At 41.4% G+C, this 22,533-nt stretch overlaps 2 protein-coding genes across 6 annotated transcripts in view; one reads left to right on the top strand and one right to left on the bottom strand.

The window, feature by feature from the left end:
• Positions 1 to 8,127, bottom strand: part of trmt1l (tRNA methyltransferase 1-like) — an 83,630-nt gene extending 75,503 nt beyond the window's left edge. The window contains exons 1-4 of the mRNA XM_072274008.1: positions 7,900 to 8,127; positions 5,272 to 5,436; positions 4,094 to 4,156; positions 1,547 to 1,660 (exon numbers count right to left, since the gene is read on the bottom strand). Of these exons, the coding sequence (XP_072130109.1) occupies positions 1,547 to 1,660; positions 4,094 to 4,156; positions 5,272 to 5,436; positions 7,900 to 7,960 (403 nt within the window). The 5' untranslated portion in view covers positions 7,961 to 8,127. The remainder of the gene's footprint in view (positions 1 to 1,546; positions 1,661 to 4,093; positions 4,157 to 5,271; positions 5,437 to 7,899) is intronic.
• swt1 (SWT1 RNA endoribonuclease homolog) overlaps positions 8,051 to 22,533 on the top strand; it is a 155,500-nt gene continuing 141,017 nt past the window's right edge. For all 5 annotated transcript variants that reach the window (XM_072274004.1, XM_072274002.1, XM_072274003.1 and 2 more), the window contains exon 1: positions 8,051 to 8,229. The gene's annotated coding sequence lies outside the window, so the exon portion shown is untranslated. The remainder of the gene's footprint in view (positions 8,230 to 22,533) is intronic.

Below are 22,533 nucleotides of genomic sequence, written 5' to 3'. Positions count from 1 at the left end.
GACATAGCCCTCAAACTCCTAATGAAATACAGCCACTGTAGTCCCTCCTTTGTAAATGCATTGAAATGCTTGACCCAGGATAGATCCTCAGAGATGTTGACAAGCAAGAATTCAAAATTGCTCACACTTTTCACTACTGATCCCTCGATGAGGACTGGTTTGTGTGCCCTCATCTTACCCTTTCTGAAGTCTACAATCAACTCTCTGGTCTTACTGACGCTGAGTGCTAGGTTGTTGCTGTGACACTAATCAAAAGACTGATCTATCTTGCTCCTGTATGCCTTCTTGACACCATCTGAATTTCTGCAACAAGTTGTATTGTCAGCAAATTCATAGATAGCATTTGAGCTGTGCCTAGCCATGTCTTCATGGGTGTAGATAGAGTAGGGCAGTGGGCTATGCACATATCTTTGATGTGCACCAATGTTAATTATCAGCAAGGTAGAGATGTTATTTCTGATCTGCACAGACTGTGGTCTTCTGGTGAGGAAGTCGAGGATCCAGTTTCAGAGGGAGGTACAGAGGCCCAGGTTTTGGAACTTTTTGATCAGAGCTGTAGGAATGATTGTGTTATACACTGAGCCGCAGTCAATGAACAGCAGCCTGATACAAGTATTAGTATTACTAATGCAAGAAATACAAAAGCAAAAAAAGTGCAGCTACTGAATGTGCTAGAGAAAAAAAATAAAGCCATAAGGCATGTTATCTACCAATGCTATCTAACCTGTTGAATAATTTCCACAATTTTGTGCTTTTATTTCAATTGCTTTTAAATCTACGATGAAGTTTTCCGTAATTATGGTAAATGCTATTATTTTGTCGCTGGAAGTTAGGGACTCATGGTGAAAAACATCATGCACGACTTTTATCATGCAGATGAGCTCAAAGAAATTGAAGCTAATCCTGAACAGCAGCACGTTAGAAACAACTTCAGTAAACAGAACCTGCATTTATGCAAACTGAACATTGAACACTAAGTTTAAACCGAGCTCCATTAAATTTTCCGTCAACCTGAACCATAAGTGAATTTTGAAATTGGTTATATTAAGTTTTTTAAAGATGTTAACTTAAAAATTACTCATTTCAAGTTGTTCAGCCTTTTCAAATTATACGCATTGGTCATTAAGTCACTTATTTAACTTTATCAAATAAAGCTAGATTATGAAAATAAGATCAATCAGCTGTGATTCAATCTTTAAAATAATCCGAACTATCAAGATTTAAATTATATGAACACAGATAAATGGAGTAAATAACAGATTCAGAAATTAAGCATATTTTAATAGTTTAAAAAATATCCGCGTGTCCCTTAATGAGAAATTCCCTAAAATATGTACGTCAGTTATAATAAGCAGAAAGAACAATGTTGGGTATAACATTATTATTACTGAAAATTCCATTGACATTTTTTAAAACAAAATGATTAAGACGACAGGCGTTGGTGTAATTAAATAATTAAAATAGTTTGTAATTAATTGCTTGCCCATTCAAACTAATGGATGATACATTTGCCTTGACTCAGGGATATAGGGGTAGAAAGAGTTACCTTCAAATTCTATTGAAACTTTCCAGTGCAGATGTTGCAAATGCCTTCGTAGCTTGTGACTATAGTTGGGTTTAAACTTTTCTTCTGGACACAAAGGACAGGTCTTCTTGCCAGCTGATAAAACATAAAACATGCTGTCAACTCTTACTATTCAACAATATATAACAGTTTGATGGGTTGAGGAGTTTGATGTTGTGGTGTTTAATCAAGCTTGGCATCACCAGTCAAGGTGACATCCTCAGTGCACAGTTGTTGGTGCTGCTCTCTGTGAGTGTTTGCGTTTATACTGGCCCCCATTTGCTTGCCTTGGTCCTGATATCGAGATAGACACCATTTATGAACCCCTAAGGGCCAAAGAAACACAAGCCAATAGAACTGAAAGGGTAGCCGCTCAGGAGATAAACATCAACTGAGGATGTCACTTCAAATGGTGATAAAACGTCTCCAACTTCATTGGTAAGCTCTGCAACATCAAAACACTCAACCCAAGCTACCAATATTCACCACCATCCTAAGTATACAACAGTAAAAGTGGGAAATAAAGACTGTATGAGTGAAAACAACAGGAATTCTGCAGTTGCTGGAAATTCAAGCAACACACATCAAAGTTGCTGGTGAACGCAGCAGGCCAGGCAGCATCTCTAGGAAGAGGTGCAGTCGACGTTTCAGGCCGAGATCCTTCGTCAGGACTAACTGAAGGAAGAGTGAGTACGGGATTTGAAAGTTGGAGGGGGAGGGGGAGATCCAAAATGATAGGAGAAGACAGGAGGGGGAGGGATAGAGCCAAGAGCTGGACAGGTGATAGGCAAAAGGGGATACGAGAGGATCATGGGACAGGAGGTCCGGGAAGAAAGACAAGGCGGGGGGGGGGGGACCCAGAGGATGGGCAAGAAGTATATTCAGAGGGACAGAGGGAGAAAAAGGAGAGTGAGAGAAAGAATGTGTGCATAAAAATAAGTAACAGATGGGGTACGAGGGGGAGGTGGGGCCTTAGCAGAAGTTAGAGAAGTCGATGTTCATGCCATCAGGTTGGAGGCTGTATGAATGAAATCTGATTTTAGTGTCAAATTTCCAATTGTTTTCAATCAGTACAAATCACAACAGCAGTTCCTGAAAAATAATAAACATCTGGACTCTTACAATAAAGCATGCATTAATCACAACCTTTTTACTACTGCTGATTTGAGTGTTCAAACACAAATATTCTTGCCTTGCAATACTGGATACAGGAAAATTTTCATTGCAACCCTTAAAGATGTACAAGTTATGAATTTTGTGATAGCATTTCTACTGGTTAATTCCAATTTTTTCCCACATATGCAAATACAGAGTTCACTTTCTTTCAACTTTTGTTGACAATGGCATCTAATGCCTTTGAGAGATGGTAGTAAGCAGCCCACTTAAACAGAAAAAAATCCCTGTGACAATCGTGCTCACAGTATGCTTTTGAGCAAAATGTTCTGGAAATTTAGTCCAATAATAATAATAATAATGGAATGTGTATTTCTACAGTAAGTCAGGATGATGTGTGACTTAGGAGGAGCAATTTCCTTGTGTGGCATTCCCATGCACCTTGGCTGTTGCGTGTATGGTCTAAAAGATGCAATCAGAATTCACCAAAGCTCACAAACTTTACAGCTTTTTTCTCCTAAAAATGTGTAAACTGATAGGTAAGAACACAAATCCCTTTCTAAATACCACTTTGAACAAATCTCTATTTTTGTTTTATCATGAGTAGATCAAAATCTTAGCAATTTCCCTGTTGTGGGTGTATCCTCACCAGACAGATTTCAATTATTTCAAAGGGAACCATTACTGCTAATATTCAGGAATCCAATTTAAACAAATCTTCATGCTTAGGCAGACAACAAAGAATAGATACTGTCCTTCACTTTCCCCTTCTTAGTTTAGATATTGATCTACAATGGAGATACAGATAAAGGCAGCAGTACCAACTAGTGAACAAACATAAATAACTTTTAAGAAAGTAAGCAACTTTAAGAACTTTTGATAACCCATTGGAGGGCACACGGGTGGCACAGTACCATAGAGCTTATCGTAACACTGTACAGTGCCAGTGACCAGGGTTCAAATTCCGCTGCTGGATGCAAGAAATTTGTACATTCGCCCCGTCTCCGGCGTCCTCCCAAATCCCAGAAGATGTATGTGCTAGTAGGGGTTAGTAACTCTTATGTCAGCCCTGGAAACATTGTGATACTCGCGGGTGGCCCCCATCACATCCTCAGGCTGTGTTGGTCGCTGACACAAGTGATACACTTCAATGTATGTGACAAATAAAGCTGATCTTTAAAAATCTGATCTTTAAGGTTTCTAAAGTACAATGCTAAAAGTAACACATTATCATAATGGTAAAGGATGTGCTAGATTAAAACTTGTTTAGACTTTTGTTAAGTACACTAATTAAGAAAATAAATTGAACAGCAGCCTCACAAATTAAATTTACCAATGTGAATTTCAACTGCAGTGCAATGAATAAAGAAAATGAATATCCTCTGCAGTTTTTGAAACACTTAACCTCACACTCACCGCCTTCAATATCTATAAGATTCTTCAAGTCTGCCAGAGACTGTTGGATGGAGATGTGTCTTTCTGGGGAGGAAAAAAAATAAGGTATTTCAGTATTCTGAAAATACTATTGAAGTAAAACAGTTTCTTCCAGATAATGTTATATTAATATGTTACTTGGTAAATTAGTCAATACATATCATGCAGTGTTTAACTAATATGCAGTAGGGCCTAGGTCTGAGAGCAAGGAATGAGCCAATGTTTGGCTGATTTAAGGGCCAGGCCAGATCGAAAAGATCAGTGCCTCAGGGCCAGAGGAGAGGGATCACCAGGGTTTAGCTCACTGCCACAGTGAGATTTACTCGTCTCTGTGTTGAACTGAAGCTGTGGCCTGCAAGTAATGGGCTCCTGGACCACCTGCAGTGATGACTGGCTTTGTGGCTGTGGACTCACTTTCATGAATTTTAGTTCCAAATGTTACTTGTTTGCATGTATTGTTCTTTTTTTTTTTGCACTCTGCGTGTTTGATTGTCTTCTTCTTTTTAAAAAATGGATTCTATTGAGTTTCTTTGTTTTGCGGCTGCCTAAAAGGAGTTGAATCCCAAGGCTGTGCATAGTGCACGCACTTTGATGATAAATGTACTTTGAAATTTGGTGTAAGCCCATTTTATTACCGAGAAACAAATCTTACTCTTTTATTGTCAATCATGAACAGTGAAGGAGACAGAGAAAGAAAAGGCAAAAGGAATGAGAAAGGAGCTGTCATGAGGAGGGGTAGAGAGTATGTAGAAAGAAGGTGGTGTAGATTATCACCAGGGAAGGTACGGATTAGGCCAGGATGGTATCTTTTTCATTTATTTATTGAGACACAGCATGGAATAGGCCCTTTCGGGCCTTCGAGCCACGCCGACCAGCAACGCTCGATTTAACCCTAGCCTAGTCATGGGACCATTTACAATGACTAATTAAACTACTAACCGGTACATCTTTGGACTGTGGAAGTTAACCGGAGCACTCGGAGAAAACCAACACGTTCCACAGGATGTACAGATGATGTCAGAATTGAACGCGGAACTCCAACAGCCCAAACTGTAATAGGGCTGTGATAACTGCTATGCTGCCATGGCGCCTCCATTTTAACAGAACTAACTGAGCCATTTTTAAAAGGAGATGTTTCGTTTTCTTCCCTCTAGCCATACCTGCCACTCCAGTTGTTGTGGTTGGATCCATTGGTTCAGACAAGCTTTCATGCTCATCAGTGGTGGTTGCTGTACTGAAGTTTGGTTCAGCTGATTCTATCTCAGAGTGCAAGTTAGCTGCAACACTTCCAGCATCCTGAACTGTGTCATTCCCAAAACTGAACGCTGAAATATTTGAAGAGCAAACTGAACTTTTTCAAGTAAAAAAATCACTGCTGATGTTGGTTAAAGAAGTATTATTTTTTTCCCCAAAAAACAAATACAGAAATTCATATTGTCAGTTTCTGAAAATGATGAATGGATTAATATTGTGATTCCAATGGAGGGTTATAACAAAATGCTGTCTTATTAATATAACAGTTAACTAGTGATATGATGACTAGCTATATGAAACAAAATGCCTTCAAACTAGTACATTTTGTGAAATGGTTTATCCCCTACTCTTAAATCAAATTTCAAACTAATCCAAACATTATAACTACAACAGGCTCATACCTTACCAGTCTAGTTATTTCTTGCAGGTTTTCCAAACTCCAAATTCCCTCTCTTCTAGACACACTCAAAGTAATAATTCAGGGTTTTGTTTTTAAGTCACAAACATACTGATGTGTTGTAATTGCTAAATCCGAAATTTTCATTCACACTAACTAACGTGCCCAATAGCTCTGCACCTTCTGATCTTAGAAACACACATCCTTTCCCACTCCTCCCCCCAAATAATTCACCACTCAGGCTCTGGTGATCCAACTGTAGCTCCTTCCTAACAACTTCATAGAGAAAAAACATTTGTTATTCTTGGAAATCTTAATACCAATTCCCTTCCATCCTTATTCACTTCCATTTTCTTCTCCTTTCCTTTCAGGGTCAGGCTCAAGACCATTTATTCTTCAAAATCATCAGAATCATTTATCTACATTTAACTTAAGTGAGCCACTGGATTATATTTCTTGTGATCCTCGTCTTGCTGAATTCTGATTATCAGATAATTCAAAATTGTATACTCCTGAAAGAAACTGCATTTTTAAATAGGCTGAAAATTTGATACTTAAATACATTATAAAATTGATCAATTAAAATATTTTTGAAATATTAATACTGAAACACAAATCTTAAAATATCTTCTGTTGGGTTCCAAACATTCTACAATAGAGTTATCTTTTACTGAAATATTGATCTGTGGCAACAGTCATGGAAAAGCTACTATGTTATGGTCCTAAAAGTTACATACAACATGGTGTCATCCTTACTTCTCTCCTCCCACTCATCCTTCGCCCAAACCTGTTTGTATGATGATTTCCTCTGCCACCCATTCAGTTTAGTTTCCTTCTGTCTGTGTTATCGATTCTGTTTTTAGTAGTTCCAACCAGCTGCAATTCTCCACAAATCACTTCATGGTAATGCAGCTTCAAACATTGTGCCCAATTTCAGTTAACACAATTGTCTAAGATATTAAAAACTGGCAAATAAATCTAGCAGGGAAAATGTTCACTTGTCGTTAACTTGTAAAATGTCTTTATTTAGCTAAATTAATTCACCATGATCGTGCAGAACAAAAGCAGGGGGAAAAGCAGCAAATACTAAAAAATAATCCAAAGAAAATTCTTCAGGGTTTTTATTGTATTATAATTTAACCCATTTTGTCGATTAAAACACACAATAGTATCAACGTAATTTAGTCTAATTTTCTATGTCTTTAGTTGTATCCCACATTTCTGACAGTTCTAGTGTAATCGTGGGATTAAGCATCTTCATCCATGTGTCTGACACTCAAACTAATTCCATCACAACAGAGACACTGCGGACATTGTGAAAGAAAAATTGCGAGCTACCGTTCCCATAAAAAAAAGTTGAGACCCAGATACAAAATCAAGCAAAATATACGGAAGCTTAAAGTTATTTTCAAGTCTCCATGACAACTAAGAGCAAATAGATTTACAGCAATAAAACAAATATAATGATAAAAAGTAAACAATCCACCAAAAGAAAACAAATGTCATGTATAGGATATAACGGCATCTAAAGATGTTGTGAAGCACAAGGGGAAAAAATACAGGACTTGGGAGGAGGGGATAAAATCAAATGTTCGTAAATAGGAGACTTCACGTCGGTCGCTCCTAATGCGCCCTGCTCTACATTGTTTGAAAAACTTTTAACACATTGATCGGGCGCATCCTATAATTGCAACCTCGTCAAAATTCACCCCAAAGTATTTCAAACATATATAGTGAAACGAGATGTCAGTAAGTAACAAGAACAGATTACTTGTTTTAAAATGCAAGATAAACTATTAAATATCCAATCGTCCTATAAAAGGTATAAAACATTTTAATTGTGGAAATATAATCATAAGGAACATTTGCTGATTTTCACTAACGTGTGCCTCACATGCCCACTGACTGCACACCCGGTTTGAATTCTGGTGCTTATCTCCCGGAGAGCCTGTCTGTCAGCTCCGTTACCAGGATCAGGCCCTAACACGGAGCTCTGCGGTCAGGCCCTCAAACTAACTCCATCACAACAATGTACAGATGCAAACATGGTAAAAGAAAAAATGTGGTCTACTATTCTCTTCTAAAGAAGCTGAGGCCCAGATATAAAATTAAACAAACAAGTTTTCGATTCTCTTACTTAAATTTCTATTTGAGACAGTGTCCTCCTGGTGCAGCTCCTCCGCTCGCTGCTCCGCCATGTTACCAACGGTGACGTTCGATAAATAAGAGGGAGGAGAGGCGAAGTGCCAGACCTGCGCCTGCGCCTTTTGCGAAGGTCATGTTGGGAAATGTAGTCCTTTCCGTTTTCGTGGTGGGAGAACCTCTGGAGGGATTCTTGTTCCACTAATGCCTTATCTAACTGAAACATTTGATTTTCTGAGGAGAAGGCAGCTTTATTTGAAACGTTAATACTTCGCATAGTCCCATTCGAGCAGCTGAAGTGGGCGTCTCATTAGATACATCTGTGGTAAGTATAAATGGAGGTTGTAATTTCTGAAGCAGAACTACTCTAGTTTTGGTTGTGGGCCTGCGATGCTGGATCACACCTGATGCCGTCCCGTACCTGCTGAATCTGCCGGAATCTCCACAACGCTTGACAGAATGACAGAAAATCCCGAAATCCCCAGCTAGTCAGACACTTGGGTATGGAAACAAGTTTAGCATTCATCAACATTTTATACGCCGCCTAAATCAACCTCTTGAATATTCACATCTTTTTGAACTAATTTTAAAATAGAGAAATAAATCCGAGAAACAGTCAGAGGAGATGATCAACTAGGTCTTCTGGAGACTCCTTGCCCTCAATGATGAAAATGGTCTGATGTTTACTGTATTTTTTAACTTCCTATTTCATAATTCAGTCAGTTAGACAATTTTTATTTAGAGATACAGTCCGTGCCGTCCAATTACACTTGTGACCAATTAACCTACTAACCCGTTAGTGGAGCACCCAGAGGAAATTCATGTGGTCACAGTGAGAACATACAAACTCCTTCCAGACAGCGGCGGAATTGAACCTGGATCACTGGCACTGATGCCAACCGCCACGTTACATGTCGAGCAGTCTCTGTGAGGTGTGTATGGGTGATGGAACTTGGTGGGAGGAGGGAAAGAAACTGGGTATCAAGGAGCTGGGGATGAGGCTAGCTTAGGGGTGGGGGGTGGAGAAGGGTGTGGGACCAATTAGAATCTGGGTGGACCAGAAGAAAAGATAAAGTAATAGCTGAGTTGCAGTTAGTTACCTTAAGTTAGAGAATTCTGTGTTCATTTAGTGAACTGACTCCATTCCTTCTATTTATTTATTGAGATAGGGTGCGGTTGTGCTGAAACTGTGGAGGGTTCAAAGGAGGTTCATGAATATGATTCCAGGATTGAATGGCTTGTCATGAAGAGCGTTGGATGGCTCTAGGCCTATTTACTAGAATTCAAAAAAATGAGGGGTAACCTCATTGAAACCTATTCAATGGTGAAAGGCTTTGATTGAGTGGATGTGGAAAGAATGTTTCCTGTAAAGGGAGAGTCTAAGACCAGAGGACACAGCCTCAGAATAGAGGGGTGTCCTTTTAGAATAGGGATGAGGAGGAATTTCTTCAGCCAGAGTGGTGAATATGTGGAATTCTTTGCCACAGGCAGCTGTGGAGGCCAAATCTTTATGTATATTTAAGACCGAGATTGATAGATTCTTGATTAGTCAGGACATGAAGGAATATGGGGAGAAAGCGGGAGATTGGGGCTGAGAGGAAAAATGAATCAGCCAGGATGAAATGATGAGCAGACTTGATGGACCAAATAGCCTAATTCTAACAACAGGAATTCTGCAGATGCTGGAAATTCAAGCAACACACATCAAAGTTGCTGGTGAACGCAGCAGGCCAGGCAGCATCTGTAGGAAGAGGTGCAGTCGACGTTTCAGGCCGAGACCCTTCGTCAGGACTAACTGAAGGAAGAGTGAGTAAGAGATTCGAAAGTGGGAGGGGGAGATACAAAATGATAGGAGAAGACAGGAGGGGGAGGGATAGAGCCAAGAGCTGGACAGGTGATAGGCAAAAGGGGATACGAGAGGATCATGGGACAGGAGATCCGGGAAGAAAGACAAGGGGGGGGGACCCAGAGGATGGGCAAGAGGTATATTCAGAGGGACAGAGGGAGAAAAAGGAGAGTGAGAGAAAGAATGTGTGCATAAAAATCAGTAACAGATGGGATACGAGGGGGAGGTGGGGCCTTAGCGGAAGTTAGAGAAGTCGATGTTCATGCCATCAGGTTGGAGGCTACCCAGACAGAATATAAGGTGTTGTTCCTCCAACCTGAGTGTGGCTTCATCTTTACAGTAGAGGAGGCCGTGGATGGACATGTCAGAATGGGAATGGGATGTGGAATTAAAATGTGTGGCCACTGGGAGATCCTGCTTTCTCTGGCGGACAGAGCGTAGATGTTCAGCAAAGCGGTCTCCCAGTCTGCGTCGGGTCTCGCCAATATATAAAAGGCCACATCGGGAGCACCGGACGCAGTATATCACCCCAGTTGACTCACAGGTGAAGTGTTGCCTCATCTGAAAGGACTGTTTGGGGCCCTGAATGGTGGTAAGGGAGGAAGTGTAAGGGCATGTGTAACACTTGTTCCGCTTACACGGATAAGTGCCAGGAGGGAGATCAGTGGGGAGGGATGGGGGGGACGAATGGACAAGGGAGTTGCGTAGGGAGTGATCCCTGCCGAATGCAGAGAGAGGGGGGGAGGGAAAGATGTGCTTAGTGGTGGGATCCTGTTGGAGGTGGCGGAAGTTACGGAGAATAATATGTTGGACCCGGAGGCTGGTGGGATGGTAGGTGAGGACCAGGAGAACCCTATTCCTAGTGGGGTGGCGAGAGGATGGAGTGAGAGCAGATGTACGTGAAATGGGGGAGATGCGTTTAAGAGCAGACTTGATAGTGGAGGAAGGGAAGCCCCTTTCTTTAAAAAAGGAAGACATCTCCCTCGTCCTAGAATGAAAAGCCTCATCCTGAGAGCAGATGTGGCGGAGACGGAGGAATTGCGAGAAGGGGATGGCATTTTTGCAAGAGACAGGGTGAGAAGAGGAATAGTCCAGATAGCTGTGAGAGTCAGTAGGCTTATAGTAGACATCAGTGGATAAGCTGTCTCCAGAGACAGAGACAGAAAGATCTAGAAAGGGGAGGGAGGTGTCGGAAATGGACCAGGTAAACTTGAGGGCAGGGTGAAAGTTGGAGGCAAAGTTAATAAAGTCAACGAATTCTGCATGCGTGCAGAAAGCAGCGCCAATGCAGTCATCGATGTAGCGAAGGAAAAGTGGGGGACAGATACCAGAATAGGCACGGAACATAGATTGTTCCACAAACCCAACAAACCCAGCCTAATTCTAATCCTGTATCTTATGGAATGGGCCCTCTCAGCCCTTTGAGCCACTCCACAATCGCCAATATTTTTTTTTCATTCTAGCCTAATCATGGGGCAATTTGCAATGACCAATTAACCTATCAACCGGTATGTCTTTGGACCATGGGATGAAACCAGAGCACCTGGAGGAAACTTACAGGCAGCAGCAGGAATTGTACCCAGCTTGCCTGCACTGTAAAGCGTTGGGCTAATCACTCCTCCTCTTCCTGTTGCTTTAGGGGTTTCCAACAACTTAGACAAGGGGCCAGGCCTCTCGATCCATTAGTTTAGTTTTAAACGTGAAAACCATCTTCGAGGATCATGTAAAGGCTACTGTCAACTTTGCATTAGTAGATAACATAAACTACCACACATCTACATTCAAATTCTTCAATAACAACTGGAATATATAACCAACCCTAAAAACAATTGTGTCAGCTCAACTCTAAATGGCAAACGTACTAGATGACACAAAAATACCCAACCACAACGTAATAACTAACTAATGCCAGTGAAGAAGACCCAGCTGTTAAGCTTCCAAGGAAATTCTGGAGCCATAAAGAGGCTGAGCACAGGATGTGCTCTACATGAGGAACATGACTATAGACATATTAAACTCCTGCACTGACAGATCCATTCCTGGTGACATCACCACCTTCAGACTGGTTGCATCATCACCTGGTATGCAGGCTCTGATTTGCAGGATTAAAAGAGGCTTTTGAGGGCTGTAGTCTCAGCCCAGCGCCATCGTGGGCACAGCCTTCCCCACTATTGAGAATAACTTCCAAAGGCAGTGCTTCAAGAAGGTGGCGTCCATCATTGACCCTCACTATCTTGGGGTATGTCTTTTTTTCATTACTACCACCTAAAGGAAGGAGGTACAGAAGCCTGAAGATCCACTTACTGAAGATAGTGATTGTGTGAGGCAATCAATATAATATGCATTGATCTGGTCCAGCTGAAAATTTAAAGAAAAAATTGTTCTGCATCAATATTTGTTGAAAAGGGGATCATGGGTTTCAGGGAGATCTTGGACTGACTAGGGAAGAGTTGAGAAGGCAGTTTAAGGACTGTGAAAGCAAATTGTACAATGCATTTCATTTCTTGCCCACTAACCCACTCTTGATTTAGTTTAGTTTAATTTGCAAAATTTTGATGAAAGAACTATATGATCATAGAAATTTTCTTATCATCTTGCATCTTCTCTTACCTTTTTGTATTTGAAGTGACATGGGAGGAGATTACTTTCCATAGGGGTCTATGGCAGCTACCAGGGAAAAATATAGTGCTCTCACTTTTTCCTACTTATGACTTTGTCAAAAGCATTTCCAAAGTCGAAATAAAACTAAGACATTGAAGCAGAATTAGGCCCTCTGGCCTATTGAGTCTCCTCTGAAATTCCATCATGGCTGATTTATCCTACTTATCCTATTCTCTTGCCTTCTCCCCATAAACTTTGACACTCTGACTAATCAAGATCCTATCACCTCGGATGGAGGTGTTGGAAATGGATCAGGTAAATTTGAGGGCATGGTGGAAGTTGGAGGCAAAGTGGATGATGTCGATGAGTTCAGTATGGGTGCAGGAAGCAGCACCAATGCAGCCATTGATGTAATGTAGGAAAAGTGGTGGATGGCCACCAGTGTAGGCTTGGAACATAGACTGTTCCATGTAGCCGACAAACAGGCAGGTATAGCTGGGACCCATGTGAGTGCCCATGGCTATACTTTTCATGTAGCCAACAAACAGGCAGGTATAGCTGGGACCCATGCCATGTAGCCGGCAAACAGGTTGGTGTAGCTGGGTCCCATACAATGTAGCTGTCAAACAGGCAGGCATGTTTTATAATTTCACTTTTAATGTCACTCCTAATAATTTCTCCTTTGGCTCCTCCCACTTCTTTCAAACAAAAGATGTAGAGTGCTTCCTGCACTCAATGCAGAACTTGTCAACTTCATCCACTTTGCCTCCAACTTTCACCCCGCCCTCAAATTTACCTGTCCATTTCTGACATCTCACTCCCCTTTCTCAATCTCAATGTGGAGACAGTTTATCTACTGATGTCTATTATAAAGCCACAGACTCTCACAGCTACCTGGACTATATCTCCTCCCACCCTGTTACTTGTAAAAACGCCATCCCCTTTTCTCAATTTCTCCATCTCCTCCACATCTGCTCTCAGGATGAGGCGCTTCATTCCAGAACGAAGCAGATGTTTTCCTTCAAAGAAAGGGGCTTCCCTTCCTCCACCATCGACACTGCCCTCAACTGCATCTCTTTCATTTCACACACATCTGCTCTCACCCCTTCCTCCTGCTACCCTACCAGGGATAGGGTTCCTCCCATTCTCACCTACAACCCCATGAGTGGCTGTGTCCAGCACGTAATTCTCCGAAACTTCCGCCATCTCCAAAGGGATCCCACCACCGAGCACTCTTGCCCTCCTCCCCTCTCCCACTTTCTGATTTCCGCAGGATTCGCTCCCCACGTGACTTCCTTGTCCATTCGTCCCTCCCCACAGATCTCCCTCCTGGTACTTGCTCTTGCAAGCAGATCAAGTGCTACACCTCCACCCTCAGTACCATTCAGGGTCCTAAGCAGTGCTCCCAGGTGAGGCGACACTTCACCTGTGAGTCTTTTGGGTCATATCCTATGTCTGGTGCTCCTTGTGTGGCCTCCTATGTATCGGTGAGACCCGATGTAGATTGGAAGACTGCTTTACTGAGCATTACACTCTGCCTACCAGAAAAAGTGGGATGTCCCAGTGGCCACCCATTTTAATTCCACTTCCCATTCTCATTCCAATGTGTCGATGGCTGGCCTCCTCCACTGTCGTGATGAGGCCACACTCAGATTGGAACAACACCGTGTATCTTGTCTGGGTAACTTCCAACCTGGTGGCGTGAACATCGATTTCTCAAGCTTCCAGTAATGCCCTCCCCCACTCCTTCACCATTGGCCATCCCCTTTTCCCTCTCTCACCTTATCTCCTTGCCTGCCCATCACCTTCCTCTGGTGCTCCTCCCCCCTCCCTCTTCTTTCTTCCATGGCCTTCTATCTCCACCTATCAGACTCCCCCATCTTCAGCCCTGTATCCCTTTCACCAAACAACTTCCCAGCTCTTTATTTCACCCCTCCCCCTCCAGGTTTCACCTATCATCTTGTTTCTCGCCCTCCTCTTTCTCCCCCCCCCCCCACCGGACTTTTAATTCTACTCCTCACCTTTTTTCTCCAGTCCTGCTGAAGGGTCTTGGCCTGAAACATCAACTACTCTTTTTCCACAGATGCTGCCTGGCCTGCTGAGTTCCTCCAGCATTTTGTGTGTGTTGCTGGGAGTAAAGGATGTTGGGAATGGTGAGTGTGGAGTGCAGCAGGAGGAGTGTGGGACAGGTAGCAGCAGAGTGCTAGGGTGGGGGGGGAACATTAGTGCAGGTGCAGACACACCCAGCCCTGAGACACCAGAGCAAGGTAATTTGATTCTAAGCAATTGGTGTATTGATAGTTACAGAATGTCTCTCTGGTGCTTCCTGTTCCCTCCCCCTTTTCCCAACCATATTGCCCTCTCCCTGTCCCCTTCCCACTCTCAGTCCACAATAGAGACCCATATCAGAATCAGGTTTATCATCACTCACATAGGTCAAGATTTTTTTTACAGCAGTAGTACAATGCAGTACATAAAATTACTACTATACTGTGCAAAAGTCTTGAGGCTGATTTATACTTGTGCGTCAACTCAATGCCGTAGGTATGGCGTCGCTGCAAACCCTACGCGGATCCCTACACCGTAGCCTGACACGCACCTCTCCCAAAATGTAACTACGTGTTGCATCAACATAGACCGCAACAACTGTGATCCTACGCTGCAATAGCTTCCCATTGGCCGACTGAAAAGCAGGGAAGGGACTCTGGCTGCAATGCTTTCCATAAAGCTTTACAGACCTCCAAAATTATGGGGACACATTTCGCTTTTACGAAAAATGACGCTTGCTTTAAACTTGTTTACCCCGAGAAAGACTACCATGTCCACGAAGCTTTGCGCGGGCAGGTGTGTGCGCATGCGCGACGTGCCCGAATTGCAGAGCGACGCAGACACACCAACGCACAAGTATAAATGCTCACAACGTGCGTTGGCCACTTGTGTAGATTACGGCGTTGAGTTGACACACAAGTATAAATCAGCCTTTAGGTACCCTTACTATATAGTTCCTATCCACCTATAGTTCCTTAGGTGTATATGTGTATGTACGTTTGTATGTATATGTATATATCTAAGACTTTTGCTCAGTACTGTGTCACATCCGTTTGTTTAAAAAATCCATGGTGGTTTTGAATGATCCTGTCACTATTTCCCAAATACTTTGCCAGTAAAATTTTAATATACTGTAGAAAATATCATATTACTGATATCAGAGGCCTATAGTCCCCAGCTCTCTCAATTTTAATTGGTGAGTTACATTAACTCTGTTGCAGTCCATATGAAATATCAAAAATGGCCATTCACAATTTCAACCGTCACTTCCTCATGTACTCTGTAGATTATCTGGATGCTATCAGGGGATGCCTTTTGACTCAGTCTCTGTTCTTTTCCCACAAGATTGGTTGTCAAGTATCTAAACTTGATTGAGGAGTAACTATTTTTTCAGATAAACACTGAAAGGCATAAATGGGTATCTTCAGTCTGTAACACATTCAGACCGCTTTTACTCAGTCATTTATCTGTTTTATTTTTTGACTGAACCAGCTGGTTTCTGATCATACAAACTGACACTAGGCTAAATTTCTCACTGCATATTTCTTCATTTTCAAAACAGTTATCTTTCTCAACCTGTCTAATTCTTAAATAGTCTTCACTGCCACTCCACACTTGTAGTGGCAGCTTGCTTTCCTTACCTCTGTGAATATAATTTCTTCCTCATTAATGATTGTGCGAAAATTCCAAAATTATTTTAGTTTTTGTGTCCCTGATTTTTCCAGAATCAAAGATAGTGATGAATTGGCATATAGGAAGGAGAATGAAAATTTGTCTGAGTGGTAGCATAACAACAACCTCTCACTGAATATCAAGAAAACCAAAGAGCTGATTGTAGACTTCAAGGAGAGTGAAACCAGGGATCCGTGAACCAGTTCTCATCAGAGGGTCAGAGGTAGATAGGAACTTTAAATTCCTGGGCGTCACTATTTTGAGGACCTGTCTTGGACCCAGCATGTAAGTGCAATTGCAAAGAAAGCACAGTAGGACCTCTACTTCTTTAGGAGTCTACGGAGATTCATCATGACATGTAAAACTTTGACAAACTTCTACTGATGTGTAGTGGAGAGTGCATTGACTGGCTGCATCACAGCCTGGTGTGGACACCAATGTCTTTGAATGGAAAATCCTACAAAAGGTAGTGGATTTGACCCAGTACATCATGGGTAAAACCTGCCCAACCATTGAGACATCTACATGAAACGCATCTATCATCAGAGATCATCGCTACCCAGGCCGTGCTTTTTTCTCACTGCTCCCATCAGGTAAAAAGTACAAGAGCCTCAGGACTCATACCACCAGGTTCAAGAACAGTTACTACACCACAACCATCAGGCTCTTGAACAAAAGGGGATAAACTACACTCACTTGCCCATTCATTGAGGTGTTCCCACAACCAATGATCATAACTACACTCACTTGCCCATTCATTGAGGTGTTCCCACAATCTTACTTTAAGGACTCTATCTTCTTTCATGTTCTCGTTATTTATTGCTATTTATTTGCATTTGCACAATTTGTTGCACAGTAGTTGATCTTTCATTGATCCTGTTAGAGTTACTATTCTATAGATTTGCTTAGTATGTCCGTAGGAAAATGAATCTCAGAGATGTAGCTGGTGACATTTATACACTTTGATAATAAAATTTACTTTGCACTTTCAAATAGTGTTCAAGATTGAGGTATATCATCTTAATGGCTGATGCAGAATAGTAGGTGGGAAAAGCAGATTTCTGTGTTCTTACAACACACATCAAAGTTGCTGGTGAACGCAGCAGGCCAGGCAGCAACTTTGATGTGTGTTGCTTGAATTTCCAGCATCTGCAGAATTCCTCATGTTTCTGTGTTCTTATTTGATTTTGTGACATGAGATTTTGTGGAATCGTGTATGACTGCTTAGCACTCCTAGGATCATTCCATTCTGATAGTAAATGTTGGCTGAAAAATATGAATTTGCTAGGAGGAATACATCAGTTTATTGTCTGATTAGCGTGAAGAACAGCTGGCTCAATTTTGGCATGCCCACAGAGGTTTGTGAGGATGATTTTTGGAAGTTTGGCTGAAATGGACAGCAAGTGAGAACTTGCAGAAAATCTACTGAGATTTGTTTTTGCCATTTCTTTCCATGGAGCTAATTAGTCTAATGTGGTAGTGAAGGTAATGTCTATGAGAGGGCAGACTGAGGCCCACCCATGAGATGACAAGAAAAAATGTCCTCTGATTTGGTCTGGATGGCCTAAAGAGCTAAGCAATGTTAAATAGTTTTCGTAACTGTTCTCAATAAATACAAAAAAACGAAACAGCTTCAAAAACAAGAGAGAATCTGCAGATGCTGGAAATCCCAGCAACACACACAAAATGCTGGAGGAACTCAACAGGCCAGGCAGCATCTGTGGAAAAGAGTACAGTTGACGCTTCAGGCTGAGACCCTTCATCAGACTAAACAACTTATTTAAATATCAAAAAAGATTGAAATGTATATTTCATTATCAATTGCAATTAAAAGATTAATGATAATTTATAAGTACTTTTAAATTAAGAAAATATTAGAATATTAAGCCTCTCACATTTAACAAACAATTTAAAATTTGATGCAAGGGGACTCAGCCTTTCAATACAAATTGCCTCCATAGAAGTCTTCACGTGTGGGAAAACGTGTTCTTTCTAGGTTTTGGATCGACTGTAAAATCTTGTAACAAGTGAAGATCTTCAGTGGTGGGTAATTATCCTAAGTTAATGCTGGCATGCTGAAGCATTGATTTTTGACAATGGGCAATGAGTACTTTAACAGTGCTGCCTGCTGCTGTATGAGTTTGGGGCTGGAGAATGTGGGTGGAACAGTAAGAGTGATCAGTCACTAATAGCAGTTGCAAGATTTCCATATTAAAGCCTGCACAGAGAAATTCAACATTGCTATCTTTTACAGTGGCATGTTGGTAAGTGTTGTTGCTACTTTTACCATTGTTACTACTGAAAATTATGGGAGATATATTTTGTTTTGGAATAGTTTGATGTGGTTCTGTGCCTTGATAACCATTCTGAGAGAGCCATCGCTGCTTGGTTTAAAATGAAAACTAAAAGCGCACAAGATCCAAGAGGAGTAGCAAAGTGATTCAGTGGTGCAAAACAGCATCCCATATGACTGTAATGATGTGAGCTGTGGTCTTCTGTAGTTGCATACCCCAGCATTTAAGTCAGTGAACAGTACCTCCTTTCATTTGAATAGGGAAGAACAGCTTCACGGGAGAAGGATAAATATTTGGTAGTGTTATTAAGGGACTCTGATAATCTGGTGTACAGCTGTTCAGAAATTCAGATTGTTTAGCATTTGTCTCACCATACTGTTTTGTAAGTGTCCCATGATCCCAAGCCTTACCTGGGCCCTGCACTCCATCTGGGGTCTGTTTCCACTGTGCTCCCTTTAACATCTCCGGAACTTGGTTTTTCCTGTGGTCCCTTGGGATGAGGATATTTGGCCCATCAAGTCTGCTTCGCTATTCAATCATGACTGACTGATTTTTTTTTAACCCTATTCTTCCACCTTCTCCCTTTAATTCTTAACCCCCTTACCAAGCAAGAATCTATCAATCTCTACCTTATATATTCAGTGATTTGACTGCACAGTTCTCTGTGGCAACAAATTCCACAGATTCAGCACCCTCATTTCTTCCTCATCTCTGTATTAAAGGGATTCTAATGCTGTGCCCTCAGATACTGCTCTCTCCTTACATGTCCACTCTTTCCAGTCCTTTCACTGTCTGGTAGGTTTCAAAGTATAACACCTCTGTGAAACATCTTTATTTTTTTTAGAGAAGTGAATTGAAGGTTTACTGATGTGCTCATAGGAATGATATCCAACAGTCTGCTTGTCTGGTACTTCTAACGCTCTGAATGTCAGATTATTGAAATTTTACTGGGAGCATGTCATCAATTAATTGAGATTAGTTTAATGATTATAAGTGTGTTTTTTAATTATTCTACATTGATTTAAATGTTAAGCTTTTAATTTGAATCAAACAAATATCAGAATAGTGGTTGTCTGCCATGTCTGACGAAGATAGAAGATCTGTGCAGTAGAGTTTTTTTTGGCGTGTGCCTGCGTGCGTGCGTCCGTGATGATGTCTTTTTCATGGCTTTTTACAAGGCGCGGAGTGAGAGAGAGAGAGAGACTGTGGTGCACCACTCCTCACACAGACATTTTCGCAGTATTTTTCCCTTTTTTTATTTTACGAGGTGGAGTTGCGATCTTGACACTCAACCCGGCACGGATGGAAAGCGTACTCGGGAGCAGACCCGACTGGTTTCAAACCCGGGAACCTCCGCTCCCAGGTGTCATTGCACCACCAGCCGGCCCACACAGTGGAGTTTTTAAATTGGAAAAATCATTGCACTGGGGCAGTTCCACTCTCTTAACCTTAGAAGTCTGGGGTCCAGTGGTATGAACAAGAGTCACAATTTGGGGTCTTCCTTGGTTGCAGTAATGACCATGATGTCTTCTGTGCCTTGTCATGCCCTTCACTCTGAGCATTGCAGAACTGCCTTCCTGGCCATTGGATCTCACTGTAGATGTCATCTACCCAGTCTGCCGGAGCTGACTTCACATGCTCTAACAGGCATGTCCCTATAGGCCTGCCAGTTTCCCTCATCTCATTTAGTTTGCCTGTTGAAGAGATGAACCAAGGCGTGGCTGCTGCTACTTGGGGCAAAGATGAGAGCTGAGTGTCCGGTGGGACCAAAGGTGAGTAAGCTGCTCCAGAACAGACATGACAAGACTCTTCACTCAAGGTGAAACTCCTCCCTGGATACACCCACTGTATTGCTGTTACAAAATTCAATGTTTTGGCATATTTAACAGGCATCTGGGTGGGGGAGTGGGTGATGGGCTTAACTGTCAACTTTTCCAGTTATTTTGTAGACAACACTTGTTCTTTGAACTGCTGTTTGTATAAAGTCTGTACTCAACATTATTAAAACCTATGTCAATAACTGTAAAAGAATAATCAGGAACTAATAGACTTGGTAGTATATTGTCTGAAATGCATTGTAAGGCAGTATATCCTCCAAATGAGACAGAGAAATGTGTGCCATGTATTAATTGCCAATGACTCTTAATCCTCCTTTTTTTAATCTTGTATATGCAACTACAGTAACTGTTATTTGCAAATCCATGATTTTTTTTTTAGCAGCCAAGGATAATACCCCACTTGAACGGCTTGTTGTGGTTATCTCTGCAACATTTAAGACTGTGAGGCAAGGATGCCGAACAACAATTTAGAAAACAGAATTGGTTAATTTGAAAATGCATTGATGCTTTAGGAGACTTGTGTGTCTCAACCAGTAGACTAATCTTGATGAGCAAACTATTTAAGAAATTAGAATCTATAAATCATAATGGTTTTCTGGTATTTCTGTTTTTACTCACTGATTAGTTTAAGCAGCATCAGTGGGGAGAACGGAGCTAATGTTTCAGGTCGATAACCTTTACTGAAATAGAAAAAAGTGAGAAAACAAGCCCAAGATAGGATGCCAAAGGCCAGTTAATCATAGCTAATCTGTCAATGGGAGGTCTCAGCAGAACAAGTACAATAAAGAAGAGGAGAAGGAGGAAAAATACTGGAACCATGAAATGAAGAGCAGTACAGTTGTTGGAAATACTGGGCAGATAGCTAGGAGAAAACAGATAACATAAAATCGGGACATCCTGGGAATACTCAGCAGGTCAGGCTGCATCTGCAGGATGAGAAACAGTGGTTCCAGTTGAGACCCTTCCTTAGAACTAAGAGAATGAAATGCAGAGCAGGTTTGCTAGGCATGTCTGCTACAACCAGAGGAGAAGGAAAGGGGATAAAAAGGCAGGGTAAAACTACAAACAAGGAGAGCCGCGTCACAGATGAATTAGTGATGCAGACACAAATCAATTGACCTGAAATTGTAGAATTCATTATTAAGTCCAGGAGGCTGCTACTTGCTCAGACAGAAGAGGGGGTGCTGTTTTTTTAATCTTTTGTTGGTCTGAAAGTAGCAGTGCAAGAGTCTGTGCATTTTGCAGCTCATATATTCTTTCAGTTATGTTCCTTTGTCTCTGAAAGAGCAAGGACAGAGACAGTGACCACAACCACAAGTTATACAATAGCCTTGGAGTGGGATAGGAACAGATGGTATGGGAAAGTATTTAATTGAGGGAGAGAGAAGTATAAAGCTATTTGGCAGGAACTTGGGAGCATAAATTAGGGATGGGATGTACTCAAGGAAATGCTCAATGGAAATGTGGAGTTTGTTTGGGGAATACTTGCATGTGTTTTTGTCCCATTGAGTAGGAAAGGATAGTATGGTGAAGGAGTCATAGTTGACATGAGAAGTGGAGCACCTAGTCAAGAGGAAGAAAGAAGCTCGCTTAAGGTTTAGGAAGCAAGGATCGGTCCAGGCTCTAGAGAGTCAGAAGATAATCTGATTGGAGCTGAAGAATGAACTTGGGAGAGTTCAATGATAGTATCTGCCCTGCTGTTATAAGACTATTAATACAGAGTCCTAGTATATGATGAACTCTTTATCTCTCAAAAATCTACTACACTATGGGTTTGCACCCTATTTCTCCCTGCACTGCAATTGCTCTGTAACATTTTATTCTGCATTGTTATTATTTTATTTTGTCTTGCATATCATTCATTACAACCATACACTGAGATAGTACAAGTTTTTCACTGTATGTTAGTACATGTGACAATAATAAACCAATTCGCAATGTTGAAAGCAGTGTTGTCTATTCTCAGGCACAGTTGATAAACTGGATTTCTTGTATAGTATCCAGAATGCATAAGTGATGAGCTGAAGAATAGACTTATGAGAGCTCAAAGACAGCATGTTACCTTGCTTTTATAAGACTTGAACAATACCCTAGTATATGATGAAGTCTTGATTTCATAATCTAGCGTGTTATGACTTTGCATCTTATTATCTGCCTGCACTACACTTTCTCTGTAACGGTAATACTTTATTCTGTGCTGTTATTGTTTTACTTTGAATTGATCTGTTATGAACAGAATGCAAGACAAGTTTTTCACTGTACCCTGTTACAAGTGACAATAATAAACCAATTTGCCAATTTAAGCAAGAGGCATGAATCTCGAGCATAAC

The sequence above is a fragment of the Mobula birostris genome, chromosome 12 (genome assembly GCF_030028105.1).
Source record: "Mobula birostris isolate sMobBir1 chromosome 12, sMobBir1.hap1, whole genome shotgun sequence".
Lineage (NCBI taxonomy): Eukaryota > Metazoa > Chordata > Chondrichthyes > Myliobatiformes > Myliobatidae > Mobula > Mobula birostris.
The sequence above is the reverse complement of the archived record's forward strand: the minus strand, read 5'-3'. Positions and strand labels throughout refer to the sequence as shown.